The sequence below is a fragment of the Suricata suricatta genome, chromosome 6 (genome assembly GCF_006229205.1).
Source record: "Suricata suricatta isolate VVHF042 chromosome 6, meerkat_22Aug2017_6uvM2_HiC, whole genome shotgun sequence".
NCBI classification, from domain to species: Eukaryota; Metazoa; Chordata; class Mammalia; order Carnivora; family Herpestidae; genus Suricata; species Suricata suricatta.
The window spans coordinates 1,264,141-1,282,383 of record NC_043705.1 but is presented as its reverse complement, the minus strand read 5'-3'; the positions used below and the strand labels follow the sequence as shown (position 1 = coordinate 1,282,383).

Below are 18,243 nucleotides of genomic sequence, written 5' to 3'. Positions count from 1 at the left end.
GCCAATATCATACCGTCTTGCTGATGACAGCTTTGTAGTAGAGGCTAAAGTCTGGGATTGGGATGCCTCCCATTTTGGTTTTCTTCTTCAATATTACTTTGGCTATTCGGGGTCTTTCGTGATTCCATTAGAATTTGAGGATACTTTGTTCTAGCTTTGAGAAGAATGTTGGTGCAATTTTGATGGGGATTGCATTGAATGTGTAGATTGCTTTGGGTAGTAATGACATGTTCACAATGTTTATTCTTCCGATCCATGAACAGGGAATGTTTTTCCATTTCTTGGTGTCTTCTTCAATCTCTTTCATAAGTTTTCTATAGTATTCATCATATAGGTCTTTTACATCCTTGGTTAGGTTTACTCCTAGGTATTTGATGGTTTTTAGTGCAACCGTGAATGGGATCAGTTTCTTGATTTCTCATTCGGCTGCTTCAGGATTTCTGTACATTGATTTTGTACCCTGCGACTTTACTGAATTCATTGATCAGTTCTAGAAGGCTTCTAGTGGAGTCTGCCAGGTTTTCCATGTACAGTATCATGTCATTTGCAAAAAGTGAAAGTTTGACTTCTTCTTTGCCAATTCTGATGCCTTTTATTTCCTTTTGTTGTCTAATTGCTTATGCAAGGACTTCCAGCTCTAAGATAAAAAACAGTGGTGAGAGTGGACACCCCTGTCATGTTCCTGATCTCAGGGGGAAAACTCTTAGTTTTTCCCCATTGAGGATGATCTTAGCTGTGGGCTTTTCATAAACTGCTTTTATAATATTTAGGTAAGTTCCTTCTATTCTGACTTTCTCAAGGGTTTTTATTCAAAAGGGTGCTGTATTTTGTCAAATGCTTTTTCTTCATCTATCGACAGGATCATATGGTTTTTATCCTTTCTTTTGTTAATGTGATGTATCACATTGATGGATTTGTGAATATTGAACCATCCCTGTAATCCAGGAATGAATCCCACTTGATCATGATGGATAATTCTTTTTATATGCTGTTGAATTCAATATGCTAGTATCTTGTTGAGTATTTTTGCATCTGTATTCATTAAGGATATTGGTCTGTAGTTCTCTGTTTTTGCTGGGTCTCTGTCTGGTTTGGGTATCAAGGTGATGCTGGCTTTGTAAAATGAGTTTGGAAGTTTTCCTTCTATTTCTATTTTTTGGAATAGTTTGAGAAGAATGGGTATGAGCTCTGCTTTAAATGTCTGGTAGAATTCCCCTAGGAAGCCATCTGGCCCTGAGCTCTTATTTGTTGGGAGATTTTTGATAACAGATTCTGAGCACTGGGCCATGCAGCTAATTCTGCGTGGTCGTCTCCTTGTAAATCTTGAGCACTGGGCCATGCAGGATTCAATTTCTTCACTGGTTATTGGTCTATTCATGCTTTCTATCTTCCCGTTTGAATTTTGGCAGTGCATGTGCATTTAGGAATTTGTCCATTTCTTCTAGGTTGTCCAGTTTGCTGGCATATAATTTTTCATAGTAATCTTTGATGATTCCTTGTATTTCTAAGGGATTGGTTGTAATAGATCCTTCTTCATTCATGATTTTGTCTATCTGGGTGCTCTCTCTTTTCTTTCTGAGGATTCTGGCTAGAGGTTTATCAATTTTGCTTATTTTTTCAAAGAACCAACTCTTGGTTTCATTGATCTGCTCAACTGTTTTTTTTTTTATTCTATATTGTTTATTTCTGCCTTGATTTTTATTATTTCTTTTCTTCTGCTGGGTTTGGGGTGCTCTTGCTGCTTCCCTTATAGTTCCAGTAGGTGTTTTGTTAGATTTTGAATTTGCACTTTTTCTAGTTTGTTGAAACTGGCCTGGATTGCAATGTACTTTCCTCTTAGGACTGCCTTTGCTGCATCCCAGAGATTTTGGATTGTTGTATTTTCATTTTAATTTATTTCCATATATTTTTTAATTTCTTCTCTAATTGCTTGACTAGCCAAATCATTGTTTAGTAGGGTGGTTTTTAACCTCCACATTTTTGGAGGTTTTCCAGACTTTTTCCTGTGGTTAATTTCAAGCTTCAAAGCATTGTGATCTGAAAGTGTGCATGGTATGATCTCTATTCATTTATACTTATGGAGGGCTGCTTTATGCCCCTGTATGTGATCTCTCTTGGAGAATGTGCCATGTGCACTCGAAAAGAAGGTGAATTTCCTAACTTCAGGATGCAGAGTTCTAAATATATCTATCAGTTCCATTTATTCCAATGTGTCATTCAGGTCCATTGCTTCTTTAGTGATCTCTCTGGTTGATCTATCCATTGCTGTCAGTGGAGTATTAAAATCCCCTGCGATTAGCACATACTTATCAATAAGATTGTGTCTGTCTGTGATTCATTGTTTTATGTATTTGGGCCCTCAAATTTGATGCATAGATATTTATAATTGTTAGTTCTTCCTGATGGAGAGATACTGTAATTATTATATAATGTTCTTCTTCATTTCCTGTTACTGTCTTTACTTTAAAGTCCAGTTTGTGTGATATAAGAATGGCTACTCCAGCTTTCTTTTGGCTCTTATCACGTGAAAGATATTTCTCCATCCCTTTACTTTCAATCTGAAGGTATCTTCTGGTTGAAAATGAGTCTCTTGTAGACAGCAAATAGATGGATTTTGTTTGTTTGGTTTTTTTTTTTTTATCCATTCTGCTACCCTGTGTCGTTTGGTTGGCGCATTCAGTTCATTTACATTCAGTGTCATTATTGTAAAATATGGGTTTAGAGACATTGTGTTCTCCATAGAATTCATGTTTATAGTAATGTCTCTGGCACCTTGTATTCTTTGCAACATTTCCTTCATAGAGTCCCTCTTAGGATTTCTTGTAGGGCTCGTTTGGTGGTCATGAATTCTCTCAATTTTTGTTTATTTGGGAACACTTTTTTCTCTCTTTCTCTTTTGAATGACAGGCTTGCTGGATAAAGGATTCTTGGCTGCATGTTTTTTCTTTTCATCACATTGAATATTTCCTGCCATTCCTTTCTGGCCTGCTAAGTTTCATTAGATAGGTCTGTAACTACTCTGATAGGTTTCCCTTTGTACGTGAGGGCCCTTTTCTCCCTAGCTGTTTCAGAATTCTCTCTTTATCCTTATATTTTGCCAGTTTCACTATGATATGTCGTGCCAAAAGTCGATTCGAATTACATCTGAAGGAGGTTCTTTGTACCTCTTGAATTTGAATGTCTATTTCTTTCCCCAGATTTGGGAATTCTCAGTTATAATTTTGTCTAGTATCCCTTCAGGATTTTCTCTCTGTCTTCCTCTTCAGGAATTCCTATGATATGGTTGTTGTTCCATTTGATTGTATCACTCAAGTCTCAAATTCTCCTTTCCTGCTCCTGGATCAATTTCTCTCTCTTTTTTGAAGCTTCCTCTTTTGCTGTAACTATATCTTCTAATTCACCTATTCTCTCTGCCTCGTCAATCCTTGAGGTGGCTGCCTCCAGTTTGTTATTCATCTCATCTAGAGCCTTTTTTAACTCAACACACCTATTTTCAAAGTGCCTAGTCATTGTCTCAGTTGCTTCCTTGATGCTTTTTTCAGCCCCAGCAATTAATTCTATGACTAGTTTTTAAAATTCTTGATCCAGTATGTTGTCTAGATCTGCCTTGAGCAGTTCTGTGGCTGCGACTTCCTACTGGAGGTTCTTCAGGAGAGAGTTCCTTCGTTTTGTCATTTTGGCTAGTTTTCTCTCTCTTGTTAGCTCTAAAAGGCTCATTGTGCACTGTGCACCTGTTAATATTGCTCTGTTAAAGGAGGCTTATTGACTGTCCAGGGCCTGTCATTTCAGGAAATATTCTTTTAATGGTGTCTCTCAGTTTCTGTTGTTATGCCTTTGATTATTTTATTTCCCTATTCAGCAATATTTGGGACTCGCAATCATGCACATTTTGGCTTGTTTTTGGTGTAGCCCTAAGAAGGAACACAGACGGACAAACACAGAGAGAACAGAAGTACCCAAACGCACAGACAAATCAAACAGACAATCAAATTAAAAGGGGGAAAGGAAATAAAGAAAATAGAGAGGAAAGAGAGGAAAAGAAAGAAGAAAAAATTAATAAAGGGGGTCAGAGACAACAAAGGGCAATGGACATTCTAAAAGTGTATGACCAGTTGAGAGGATAGGTAAGTATGAGATACAGGAGATTATATCTGGATTGCAAGAAAAAGAAAAAGAGGGAGAGAGGAGAAAGGAAAATAAGAAGTAAAAATAAAAAAAATTAAATAAAAGAGGTAATAACAATAAAAAGTAAGTACAAAAAAAAAAAGGAAGAAACAAATAGCTGCAGCTCCCCTTGAGGATAGGCATATTTGATGTGGTAGGTCTTGCAGACTGCTCTCAGAGACTCCGCCTTGGTGGCTGCAGAGAGTAGAATGGCGGTACGCCAAACTCCACTTGAGCTAAGCACTGTAGGCCACTCTAATGAGTCCTATCTCCTTGTGCTACAGCTGAGCTAAGTTGTATTTTCCAGGCCCGCCTCGGTTCAAAGTCCTAGTCCATGCACTTTTATGCTACCACAGATGAGATGTACTTGCTTTGGTGGCTGTCTTCTTAGGAGAGGGATCAGTTTCTTTCGGCTCTGGCCAGGATTTGTGCTGCCACTGCCTGAGGTGAGGTGTGCTGCCTGAGGTGAGGTACAAGCAGGAGGTGAAGTGCACGGCCTCACAGACAGGGCTGCGGACTCTCAGCCCCCAGTTGGGATCGGGATCGCATTGGGGGAGGGATGAGTTTCTCTTGGCGCTGGCTGGGATTTGTGGTGCTGCTGCCTGAGGCACCAGCTGCTGCCGGAAATGAGTTGCAAGCTCCTGCTGCCTATGCGGGAGCCCTGGCCTCCACTGCCGCCAACTCCCTGCCAGGATTGCGCAGGGGTGGGGGTTATTTTTTCCCTGTTGGCACCCAGGATTCGGGATTCACACGGCCAATGCTAGAGGTGAGATGCGCTGTGGAAATGAGGTGCGTGCTCCCACTCCCACAGCCGAGGTTGAAGTGAGTGCCTCCGGGGTCGCTGCCACTGCCACCACCACTGCCGCTGCCGCCGACTCCCTGCCGGGATGGCGCAGGGCTGGAAGCTGTTCTTTCCCTTGTGCCACCCGGGTTTGGGATTCACGCTGACCAGCAGTTATATATGGAGTGAGAGTTTCTCTCTCTGAGCACGGTTAAACATTCTTTATCTCTTCCCCAGAGATAGTACTATGAGCGTGTTCAGTTTCTCTGACTCTTCCCTTTATCTCTCAGGCTCCGTGTGCTGGGCTGGGGCTCCCACCTCCCCTGCCCATATAGGGCTGGCTCGTTTTCCAATCTCCCCAGTTCACACTCACTTACTTAGGCATCTTTGAGGTTATCTTCTTTCTGGAGTCTGTATTTTCTCCTTCCACTCTTGCAGATGAGAGTAATGTCTTTCTCAGTTTGATAGATAGGGCAGAGGAAGTTTACAGAGCTCCCTTCCTCTCCGCCATCTTGGCTCCTCCTCCCCTTTTGTACTTTTAATTGTGCATTTTATCTGATTTCATTTTGTCTCCTTCTTTAGCATATCTGATGTACTTTTTAAAAACTCTGCTTAGAGGTTTCTCTAGAGTTTTCAATGCACATTTAGAACTAATCCAAGTCTACTTTTAAATAACTTTATACCACTTCACAAGTAGTTTTCATATCTTATAATAAGAACATAATTCCAATTCTTTCCTCCTCCCTTGATTTTCTGTATTTTTACAATGATATGCCTAATTGCATGTGTGTGTGTGTGTGTGTGTGTGTGTGTGTGTGTGTGTGTGTGTGAGAGAATGTGTGTTATGACATTTGTTCTGTTTGGTGTTCTCTGACATTCCTGGATTTGTAGTTTGGTGTCTGTCAGTAATTTGTAGGAATGTCTTTGCTTCACATAATTCTTCTGTTTCTCACTTCTCCTTCTGGTGTTTCCATTATGCGTTGTTACACTCATACGACTTTTATACTTGTTCTGCAGGTCTTGATATTCTCCTCCTTTCTAAAAAGACTTTTTATTTCTGTTTACTTTTCAGTTTTAGAGGTTTCTACTGAGATATCCTTAAGCTCAGAGATTCTTTTCTCAGCCGTGTCCAGTCTACTAATAATCCCATCAAGAGCAGCCTTCTTTTCTGTTACAGTATTTCTATCTCTACTTTTCCTTTTGTTTTGTTTTGTTTCGTTTCATTTCCTTTCGTTTTGTTTTGTTTCATTTCCTTTCATTTCATTTCGTTTCCTTTCTTTCCTTCCTTCCTTTCCTCTTTCTTTCTTTCTTTCTTTCTTTCTTTCTTTCTTTCTTTCTTTCTTTCTTTCTTTCTTTCCTTCCTTTCTTCCTTCTTCCTTCCTTCCTTCCTTCCTTCCTTCCTTCCTTCCTTCCTTCCTTCCTTCCTTCCTTCCTTCTCTTTCTTTCTTTCTCTGTTTCTTTCATAGAATTTTTTTTACCTCTTTGCTTACATTGCCCACCTGTTATTCCATATCTTTATACTTTATCTACTGTGGCCTTTAGTGTATTAATCATAGTTGCTTTAAATTCCTGATCTGATCATTTCAATATCCCTGTCATATCTGAGTTTGGATCTGATGTCTTCTCTGATGTTTCTGTATCTTCAAACTTGTTTCCTGCCTTTTAAAGTGTCTTGTAATTTTTTCTTGATAGCTGAACATTATGTGCCAGGTGAAGGGAGCTATTGTGAATAGGCCTTTAGTAATATGACAAATAGGTGTGAGAGAGGGAAGGCATTCTATAGTTGTGTTTAAGTGATCCTTTGCCTTTGGACTGTGGCTTTTCAGTGCATTTCAAGTGCTCCTCAATGTTTTCCCCTCTCCCCCCAACATGGAACAGATGGATAAACTTGGCTGGAGTTGAGTATTTTTGTTTTCTAAGGTCAATTAGGCTCTGATAATATCTCACCAGGTTAGCTTTGTTTAACTAGTTTCTCGTGAGGCCAAGCCTTATTAAGAAAAACAGACTGTCCAGATATATTTTTAAAGGGTTTCCTTTCCCCTTCTGCTGCTGGCAGCACACAGTGATTTTTCTCTGACATTTACTATGAGGATCCTTTTGAGCCCCTAGAGATAAGTAAAACTCACAGAAGTATGGGACTCCCTATAACTGGGTTCGCCTGGTGTTTTTAATCTCTCAGACTTGTCTACACCCAATTTCCGGCTATTTATCACTTACAGTCAGGTTTCCCTATAGGGGTACTGGTTGCCGTGGTGCTTCCCTCTTGTGGGTTTCTGATAAGTAGTTATGGTTCTCTGTATTTTCCTCTCGTCTCTTCGATTTTGGGGGATCAGATTGCCCCAAGACCACACTTCTCTTATGGACCTAGGATGAATTGTTGATTTGTCCGTTTGTTCAGCTTTTGACTTGTTGGAATAGATGCCTAGTTTTTAGCTTTCCACATTCTGGACTGGAAACTGAAAGTTCTGTTTGTTGGTCTTTTATTACACAAGTAAGATACGCTACTATGGAAATCTCAAATAATCTCAAATAATATAAATGCATGAAGTAAGGAACAAAAGCTCTTACTCAGCCCACTTTTGAGAGAATCATTTACAAGAAGCTGATAAACAAGCTTCTGGACATTTTATTATGTATGAACATTACCCATCTGTTTGTCCATCAACCCACTCATTTTAATGTACTATATGCCTTTCTTCTTGTTGTTGTTATGCTGTAAAAAAAAAAAAACTCCCACAAAAGGGGTAGCTGAAACTATAATCATTTATTATCTTTCAGTTTTATTGAGACATAAATGACATATAACCCTGGGTAAGTTTAAGGTGTGAAGCATAATGACTTGACATACATATATTGTGAAATGATTACCACAATAAGTTTAGTTAACATCCATCACCTCATATAGTTACGAAAATATGTTTTCTTCTGGTAAAGAAAAAATTAGGATTTACTTTCTTAACAACTTTGAAAATACCACACAGTAGTGTTTAGTATAGTCATCATGTGGTACATAACATCTCCACTATGTAATCATCAAAAATTATCAAAAAAGAAAAGTTTTTTTTTCTTTTTACTGTTTTTTTTTTTGAAAGAGAGGGGGAGAGAGGGACAGAACATAAGCAGGGGAGAGGCAGAGAGAGAAGGAGACACAGAATCTGAAGCAGGCTCCAGGCTCTGAGCCATTAGCACAGAGCCCAATGCAGGGCTTGAACTCACCAACCATGTGATCATTACCTGAGGTGAATTCGGATACTTAAACACCTGAGCCACCCAGGTGCCCCCCTTTTTAATAACTAAAGTTTGTACCTTTGATTACCTTATCCATTTCCCTCATCCTCTTCCCCACACCTCTGATAATCACAAATTTCTTTTTCTATAGGTCTGGTTTGAGTTTTTTAATTTTTTAATTTTTTAACATTTTCTGTATAAATGACATCATAATATTTATCTAACTTTTTTCACTTAGTATAATGCTCCCCTCTCCCACAACTTGCAGCCATCTTTTAGCAAATGGCAGAATTTCTTTTTTATGGTTGAATAGTATTCAATTATATGTATAATCATTATATAATCATACCTTCTTTACCCATTCATCTGTTGATGGACAGTTAGATCATTTCCTTGTTTTGGCTATTGTAAATAATACTGCAGTGAATATGGGGATGTAAGTATCTCTTTGATATAAAGATTTAATTTCCTTTAGACAAATACTTGTGTGTGTAATTAGTAGATCATGACAATTCTATTTTTTTACCTCCACACTGGTTTCCATTGGTTGTACTAACTTACGTGGTTTTCAACAGTGCACAAGGATTCCCTTTACTCCATATTGTCACCAGCATTTGTTACCTCTTGTCTTTTTGATGATAGTCATTTTAATAGGTGTGAGGTGATTACCTCATGACATTTTTGATTTACATTTCATTAATAATTGATCAGTGATGTTGACATATTTGGTGATTTTTAATTAGCAATAATCGCGCCTCAGATAAACCTCATTGGCTACGATACTGCCACTGCACAAAGCTTATTTGGTGATTTTTAAAAAATAAATGTTTATTTGTTTATTTTGACAGAGAGAGAGCAAGAGCTTGAAAAAGGGAGAGGGGCAGAGGGAGACAGAATCCCAAGTAGGCTTCACACCCAGTGCAGAGCCTGATGCAGTGTTGGGTCCCATGACTAAGATCACAACCTGACACGAAATCAAGCATCAGACACTCAACCGATTGAACCACCCAGGCGCCCTATTTAGTGATGTTTATATATTTTGGATATTAATCCCTTATCAGATATGTGATTTGCAAAATTTCCCCTATTCTGTAGGTTGCCTTTTCATTTTGTTGATAATTTCTTTTGCTATGCAAGAGCTTTTTAGTTTGATGTAGTTCCACTTGCTTATTTTTGACTTTGTTGCTTGTGCTTCAGGTGTCATATAAGAAATTTATTTCTAAAAACTATGTGAAGGAACTTTTTCCCCTATTTATTTAGAAGCTTTATTGTCTCAGGTCTTACATTTAAACCTTTAGTTCATTTCAAGTTAATTTTTGTTAGTGGTGTAAGATAAGGATCTAGTTTAACTTTTCTTAACTTATGAATATTCACTTTTTCCTGGATCACTTATTGCAGAAATTGTCTTTTTTCTAGTGAGTAATCTTGGCTTCCTTGTCAAGTATTATTTGACCATATATGCATGGCTTTATCTCTGGGATCTTGATTCTGTTCCATTGGTCTCAGTGTTTGTTTTTATGACTCTAGCTCTGTTTTTCTCTTTCAGTATTATTTTGGCTATTCAGGATATTTTGTGGCTCCATTTAAGTCTTAGCTTTGCTTTCACAATACCTAAAAGATGTCACTAGAGTCTTTATATGAATGGTATTGAGTCTATAAATGGCTTTGTGTAGTATGGACATATTAACAATATTAATTCTTCTAATTCATGAAAAAGGGTAACTTTCCATTTATTTGTATCTTCTTCAATTTCTTTTATCAATGTCTTGTAGTTTTCAGTGTACAGATCTGTGCATTCTTTGGTTAAATTTATTACTAAATATTTTATTGTTTTTGATGGTATTGGAAATGGGATACTCTTTTTTTTCATCTTCAGGTAATTCATTTTTAGTGTATGGAAACACTACTAACTTTCCTCTGTTAATTTTCTATCCTGCAATTTTGATTAGGTCTGTTTTTTCATTTAATCTTTTGGATTTTTTAAAAATCATGTCATATGTAAATACAGTCAGATCTACTTCTTCCTTTCCAATTCCGATGCGTTTTATTTATTTTTGTTGCCTGCATTTTCTGGCTAAGATTTAGGTTGAATCAGAGTGCAGAGAGTGGGCACTCTTGTCTTGTTCCTGATGACAGAGGAAAAGCTTTCGACCTTTCACCATTGGCTATGATGCTAGTTATGGGTTTGTCATATATAGCCTTTTTGATGTTGTGATAAATTCCTTGTATGCCTAATTTGTTAAAAGGTTTTTTATCTTGAATGGATATTGAATTTTGTTAAATGATTTTTCTTCTTCCATTGAGAGAATCAAATGAATTTTATCTTTCATTTTATTGCTCTAATTTATCACATTTATTGATTCGTATACGTGAAACCATCCTGGAATCCCAGGGATAAATGTCACTTGACATGGTGAATAATCATTTAAATATGCTGATGGATTCAGTTTATTATTATTTTATTGAGAATTTTTGCATCTAAATTCATGAAGAATTTAGGCTTGTGGTTTTTTTGTAGTGTTCTATATGGTTTGGTGTCAGGGTAATACTGGTGTCAAAAATAAACTTCTCCGATTTTTTGGGAGAGTTTGAGAAGGATTTCTGTTAATTCTTTAAATGTTGATAAAATTCATCAATGAAGCCATCTGGTTCTGAGCCTTTCTTTGCTGGGATGTTTTTGATTACTGTTTCAATCTCCTTACTAGTAGTTGGTCTGTTCAGATTTTTTATCTCTTCTTGGTTCAGTTTTGGTAAGTGGTATGTTTCTAAGAATTTTTCCATTTCTTCTAGGTTGTCCAGTTTATTATAGTTTTTCATAGTAGCCTTTATATTTCTGTGGTGTCAATTATAATGTCTCCTCTTTCATTCATAAATGTTGATTTGGGTTCTCTCTCTTTCTTGGTTTGTCCAGCTAAATGTTTGCCAATTTTATTTATCTTTTCAAAGAGGCAACTCTAGTTTTGCTCATCTTTTTAAAATTGTTTTCCTGTGGTCTTTTTTTTCCTCTCTAATCTTTTAATTTTATTCTTCTTGATAATTTGGAGTTCAGTTTGTTCTTATTCTAATTCCTTGAAATTGGAGTTTTTAGGACCACTCAATTTTTTGATGTATGCATTTATAGCTAGAAACTTTCACAATAGAACAGATTTTTCCATACTTTATATGTTTTGGTGTGGGGTGTTTCCATTTTTGTTTGTCTTGAGGTAGTTTTTTTTTTAATTTCCCCAACAATATTTTTATTATTTAATTTTTTAAATAATGTTTATTTATTTTCGAGAGACAGAGAGAGACAGAGCAGGGGCTGGAGAGAGAGAGATTGAGAGAGAGAGAGAGAGAGAGAGAGATGGAGACACAGAATCTGAAGCAGGCTCCAGGCTCTGAGCCATCAGCACACAGCCTGACATGGAGCTTGAACCCACGAGCTGTGAGATCATGACCTGAGCCAAAGTCAGATGCTCAACTGACTGAGCTACCCAGGGGCCCCTTCAGCAAAGTTTTTAAACCTGTTGGCTGTTTGAGACTGTTATTTGATTTCCATGTATTCTTGTGTTTTCAGTTATTCTCCTGTTATTGATTTCTCCTTCCATACCGTTGCAGTGAGTGAAGATACTTGGTATTATTTCAGTCTTTTTGAATTTGCTAAGACTGGTTTGTGGCCTAACATATGATCTATTTTAGAAAATGACCTGTGTACACGTGAGAAGAATGTGGATTCTGCTGTTCTTGGTGCAAATGTTCTGACCGCAGTCTATTGTCTTCCAGCAGTGTAGGCTACCTGAGATCCCAATGGTGCTAGAGTTTGTTCCTCTTAGGGCTGGGATGAAGAATCTGTTTCACACTTCTCTTTCAGTTTCTGCTGGTTTGCTGGCAATTTTTGAGATGCCTTGGCTTACAAATGCATCACCACTTCGCCTTTATCTCTATATGGTATTGTCTCTGTGTCGGTATGTGTCTTTGTGTCTAAATTTCCCTGTTATAGAAGGTACCAGTCATGTTGAATTAGGGCTCATGTTATTGACTTCTTCTTAACCAATTGCATCTTCAATGACCCTGTTTCTAAATAAGGTCACATTCTGAGGTACTGGGAGCTCAGACTCCAACACAGGAAATTTTGGAGAACAGAATTCAACCCATAACTCTATCTGTTTGTCAAAATTGGAATTGTACTGTGAATGCTTTCTTATTATTTCCTCTTAAATTTATCAAGGATTTATTGCCATGCTGCTATATACAGAACTATATCTTTGAGCATAATATTATATAATATTAATTATAGTAATTTATTTAAGTTCTTATTAAATAGTAAACATTTGGATAAAATTTTTCAGTTTTTACTATTACAAGTAACTTCGAAAAACATATTTTTAAATTTTTAAAATATGTTTTTATTTATTTTTGAGAGAGAGAGACAGAGCATGAGCATAGGAAGGGCAGAGAGAGTAGAAGACACAGAATCTGAAGCAGGCTCCAGGCTCTGAGCTGTCAGCACAGAGCCCCTCAAAGGGCTCAAACCCACAACCTGAAATCATAACCTGAGCTGAAGGTGGATGCTTAACCGACTGAGCACCTAGGCGTGCCTGAGAAAAACGTATTTGTTTACGTAACTTTATGTGTGTGTGTATATTTCTTTTGAGATGGATATATAAGTTTAATTAATGAGGTAACACTTGTAAGCATTTTAAATTTTGTTAGGCGTAGCCAAATGTCTTGAGTTTTAGACCTTTATCTCTGGTTGCATATTGCACCTCCTACCCCTAATATTACACAAGTGCCACAAGGTGAGCATTTGCAAAATTCTTTAATTTTTATAACTTACTTCCCACCCTCATCCTTTTGTCCCTTGACTGTCCTTTCTTTATTGCTTTATTGAACAGTGGCCTTTTCCAGGAGGCTGATCAGACAATAAAGAGAGGGAAATCTTAGATTTTCTTTACTTTCAGTTCCCTCTATCTTCTTCTTTCTTTTGCAAAACACCAGAGGAATTTTCTAAAATACAGATTTGATAATTTCGGGCCATTTCTCAAAAACAAACAAACAAACAAACAAACAAACAAACAAACCCTCCAAAGTTTGTGTTTCTTAACATGGTATACAAAACTATCCCTGACCAGCCTAGATCATTGTTTCTGCCCTTTCACCTACCACATTCTTTACTCCATTTTGAGTCATATTGAATTTATTATCAGTCCTAGGAACCTGGCCTCTTTTTTCCTTCCTCCCCTAGTTTACTGCTTTCCTTTTGCCTGTATGCCAAATACCTTCCCACTCTCACAGTCCATATAGGAAGCTCCTTCTTATTCTTCAAGTAATTTCCATGTTCCTCAGTTTTTCCATTTAAGAATAAGGATAAAACAATACCTGCATCTTGGTTTTGTAGTAATTCAATGAGATAATCTTATTTAAAGTCATTGTCTTGGCTAAGCATATAGTAAACCCTTAATAAATGTTAAATCTTCTCCTCAATATTCCTTGTAACACATATTTATAACCTAAGACATATCACTGGTAAATAAAAAAAACAGGAGCATCTAGGTGGCTCAGTTGGTTGAATGTCAGACTTTGGCTCAGGTCATGAACTCACATGAGTCTGTGAGTTCAAGCCCCACGTCAGGCTCTGTGCTGACAACTCGGAGCCTGGAGCCTGCTTCAGATTCTGTGTTTTCATTTCTTTATGCACCTCCCCCACTTGTAATTTGTCTGTCTCTCAAAAATAAATGCACGTTAAAAAATTTTTTTTTTACAAAACTCAATAATTTAACATTATATTACATGGCAAAATATCTGTGCTCAGTGAATGTAGGACTGAGTTGAATGGATTGCTTGAGACCAAGATGTACAGTGTTGGCTAATCAAGTGGATTGGTTGATAGAATTGGTTTCAGTTCCTAAACATTTGTTACGCACTCCATGTGCCCATCACTCAGTCTCAATGGTCATTAAGGTTTTGATAATTAAGATGTGACTCATTCTTAACAAAACCATCTTCTGCTTGTACCCATTGTCACTTCATGGCGCACTGCTCCTAAAACATCTGTTTCTTAATTTTTTCTAGTCCTTTTCTGAGAATGATGGCAAAGATTGACAGTCTGTAACTTTCAAAATAGTCTTTCCTTTCCTTTTGGATGACTGTCTTCAGTCTTCTGGAATGTTCTTCATCTTTGCCAGTGTCTTAGTCCAGTCATTGTCTGGATGACTCAAACAACAAACATTTATGTCTCACAGTTTTGGAGGCTCAGGGTGCCTGTAAATCATTTGATTTCTGGTGCGAACTCTCTTCCTGTTTCTCAGACAGTCACCTTTCAGCTGTGTCCTCACATGTCAGCGGAGGCCTGGGAACTCTCCTGGGTCTGTTTCACAAAGGTCTTGTTCCCATCATGAAGCCTCTACCCTCAAGAACTATCTGCCTCTTAAAGGCCACACTTCCTAATACTATCACATTGAGGATTAAGATTTCAACATATGGTTTTGAAAGGATACAAACATCTGGGTCAGAACACCCATTAATCCTGCAAATCCCTTCTACATATTAGATAGAATCCACCTGATAAAATTACTCTTAACTGGAAATAAAGTTCTTACTAGTAACCCCTCCGAACTTGCCTTGTTTTTTTTGTTTTGTTTTGTTTTGTTTTGTTTTTTTTCCTCAGCCATCTTGGGCTTTATTGCCCTCTTTGTCTTGTGTATTCTATCTTTTTAATTATGATTCATCCTTGACTAGGGAAATAAGTACTTCTGTTTTCATTTGATCACTTGCTCATGCTACTTTCTATGTTTCTATTTTTCCTGATTCTAAGATATCTTGGAGCTGAAACACAGGTCGTTGTTAAGGATAGTGGCAGGATGGACTGTGATTGGATGATATGCTCTTAAATCAAGGATTTGTTGACGGCCTAGCATATGTGGCTTTCTGCATACTGTGTACCACTTTTTGAGCTTCTATGCTGAGTGATGCAGCGCTCTACTTCAGAGCCCTGATGCTTCTGTTGGGTGATAGAACATGTTCAATTTGACCCACGTGTAATACACCAAAAATCTTAATCCCACTGAGTTTAATGCAAATCTAGAGCTTTATGTTCTGAGAGACCCCTTCTAATGCAAAAGCAAGACTGATATGGAAAGAATGGGTAGCAGAGGAGGGATGGCATGAGAACGCTGAAGTCCAGGTGCTCTATCTACTAAACACTTGCTCTTTGACCTTGAGAGAAACATATGCTTTGAATAACCTCAAATTTCTCATCTGTACAAGATACATAATAGTTACTGCTGCACTGCTACCTTGCTCAGGTAACGTGAGAGTTAAATAGGCAAGCCTTTGCAGTGTGGTAGGAATTATCAGTGAGAGATAACTTGGGGTGTATTTCTGGGAGATGTGGTGGTAGGGAGGATGCATGGCAGAGGGAATATGCATAATAAGGAAGAGGGATGTGGAATGAATCTGGATTGGTTTGCTTTTGCTCTGTCTCTTCTACTGATCCCAGCCAAACATCTGCTGACACTTATTTGACTCTCTTATGTGGCCGAAGACAAGGAGTCATGCTCTCCCCAGATTGTAGCCAAGATGCTGGCTCCTCATCTTGAAGTTGAAGGATGCAGCTTTTTAGATAAGATGATGTCTCTCTGGTGAGGTAGCTGTGGGATGTTCAAAGAAGCCTGAACATTGAGGACTTCTTTCTTTGTTCCTTCTCCAGGTTGATGAATACTGGACTTTCGTCAGGTTGCTGTCCCGCTCTGTCCTCAGTGCTCAGCTCTAACCAGAGGCTCACACACCTTTACCTACAGGGAAATGCTCTTGGAGACACAGGAGTGAAGCTACTCTGTGAGGGCCTCTTGCACCCCAGCTGCAAGCTTCAGATATTGGAGTAAGTCCCTTAGCTTATTTTTAAATTTTTTTATTTATTTATTTTTGAGAGAGAGAAAGCCAGAAAGAGAGGGAGAGAGAAGATTGCAAACAGGCTCTGCACTCTCCGTGCTTGAACTCACGCATCATGAGATCATGACCTGAGCTGAAACAAAAAGTGAGACGCTTAACTGACTGAGCCACCCAGGTGCTTATTACAATCATGGGGATCCATGGTGACTAAGGTGTGTGTGTGGGGGCTAATGATAGCATGATTTGTGCCTGAGAAGTAATAGTGTTCTCCTAAGATTTGGCTTATTATAGGACTATGCGCTTGGGAGGAATTCTACTTCTCAGTGCTGTAAGGTGAATGCTGGATTTGGATTTGTGGATTTCACCACAAAAGAATAGGGGAATATGGCACTTGTGTTTTAGGGAAATTTGGGGAGAGGCATAGAATTGGGGGAAAATAAATTCACAAACTGCTACTACTACTAATTTGATCTGCACAATCCAGCAGACTGGAAAAGATACTTTCATCTGAAAAGGAAGGAAGAATAACCATGGGCGCAGAGGATTACTCTGTTTGTTAATCCTGTGCTTTTTGTGCATTTGAAACATTGCAGGCTGAGATCTGGAGCACCTGCTGGGATGGCGAAGGGGATGTTTTCTTTAAATCACCCTGTTTCTTGCAGATTGGACAACTGTAGCCTCACCTCACACTGCTGCTGGGACCTTTCCACACTTCTGACCTCCAACCGGAGCCTACGGGACCTGAGCCTGGGCAACAATGACCTGGGTGATCTGGGGATCATGCTGCTGTGTGAGGTGCTGAGGCAGCAGGGCTGCCTCCTGAGACGCCTGAAGTAAGTGAACTCTGCAGAGATTTGCATGGTGGGGTCCAGAGCAAGAAGGGCTTGCCAACCAGTTGTCAAAATCCAGGACGGCTTCATTTGTACTCAGACTGAGGTTGGGTTTTAATTTTTTTTAATATTTATTTATTGTTGAGAGTCAGAGAGAGACAGAGCATGAGCAGGGGAGGGGCAGAGACAGAGGGAGACACAGCATTCAAAGCAGGCTCCAGGCTCTGAGCTGTCAGCACAGAACCTGATACAGGGTTTGAACCCACAAACCATGAAATCATGACCCGAGCCAAAGTCAGCTGACAATGTCAACTGAGCCACCCGGGGTCCCTGGTTTGTTTGTTTGTTTTTAATAGGGCATATGAGTCATTAGCCACGTATTTAACCTCATCTAGACTTCATGCAGACATTACCTTTGAATGAAATTTCAGTTCAGTGTGAAAAGAGTTTGCATTCATTTTCCTGAAAGAAACCCAAGCCTCAATGAAAGTGGCTAAATAGAATAACATGGCTATGCAAGGGACTGGACTTTGCAGAACTGGAGGAGTCCATGGTTCATTGAAAGTGCCAAGGTCTTTACATAGTGGGGGTTGTAGGTCTTGATTTTGAGGATTTCCAAATGGGAAGAGAGTTTCAGAATCAGCAAGATTAGAAATTCAATAGACTTCAGTTTATCTGCATTGTGTTGCATTTCCTTATTAGTGATACCCCTGAGGTACTCATTACCTCTCCAGTAAGAACTCCCTAGTGAGTGTCCTACCTTTGCCAGCTGGGACAATTACAGTCTACACTGGGACATTTCTCTCACTTGTCTTTAGGGGAAACACCCTGGATTGTCTCCTAGTTCATGAGCTGTTTCTCCTTAGGCTCCTCTGTGGATTCTCTTTATCATACTGACCTGCACATGCTGCATCCCCAGGACTCAATCATTGGGCTAATTTTTCTTCTCTAAATTTTATCTTGTGTTACATCATCTAGTCTTCTGGCCTTATCATATATATGCTGTGCCACCCAATTTATACCTGAATGAATTTCATGTCCAAATGCTAGTGTGACCTTTCTCTTTGTATGTCTAATAAACCTTCTAAACGTTACATGTCCAAGTCCAAACCTGTATCATCCCTCTCTCTTTAACACCTTCTTCTTCCCCATCTCCACCAATGGTTACTCATTGTGAATTGCTCAGAACAAAAATTATCCTGTGTCACATTTGACACCTTGTTTCTTTATTTTTTCTTTTCTTTTCTTTTTAAAAATAGTTTATTGTCAAATTGGTTTCCATACAACACCCAGTGCTCTTCCCCATAAGTGCCCTCCTCCATCACCACCACCTCTTTTTCCCCCTCCCCCTTCCCCTTCAACCCTCAGTTC

General features: G+C 38.6%; 1 protein-coding gene and 1 non-coding gene across 9 annotated transcripts in view; one reads left to right on the top strand and one right to left on the bottom strand.

Annotated features, from left to right (window-relative positions):
- The window catches only part of NLRP3 (NLR family pyrin domain containing 3), a 61,348-nt gene that overhangs the window by 42,138 nt on the left and 967 nt on the right, over window positions 1-18,243 (top strand). For 7 of the 8 annotated variants that reach the window (XM_029941478.1, XM_029941481.1, XM_029941479.1 and 4 more), the window contains 2 exons: window positions 15,861-16,031; window positions 16,705-16,875. In XM_029941478.1, coding sequence (XP_029797338.1) covers window positions 15,861-16,031; window positions 16,705-16,875 — 342 coding nt within the window. Of the gene's footprint in view, window positions 1-15,860; window positions 16,032-16,704; window positions 16,876-18,243 lie in introns of those variants that run through there. The other variant, XR_003909590.1, reaches the window with a different exon arrangement.
- LOC115295018 lies at window positions 8,840-8,973 on the bottom strand. The gene has a single exon (XR_003910255.1). It is a non-coding gene; the product is annotated as a U4 spliceosomal RNA (small nuclear RNA).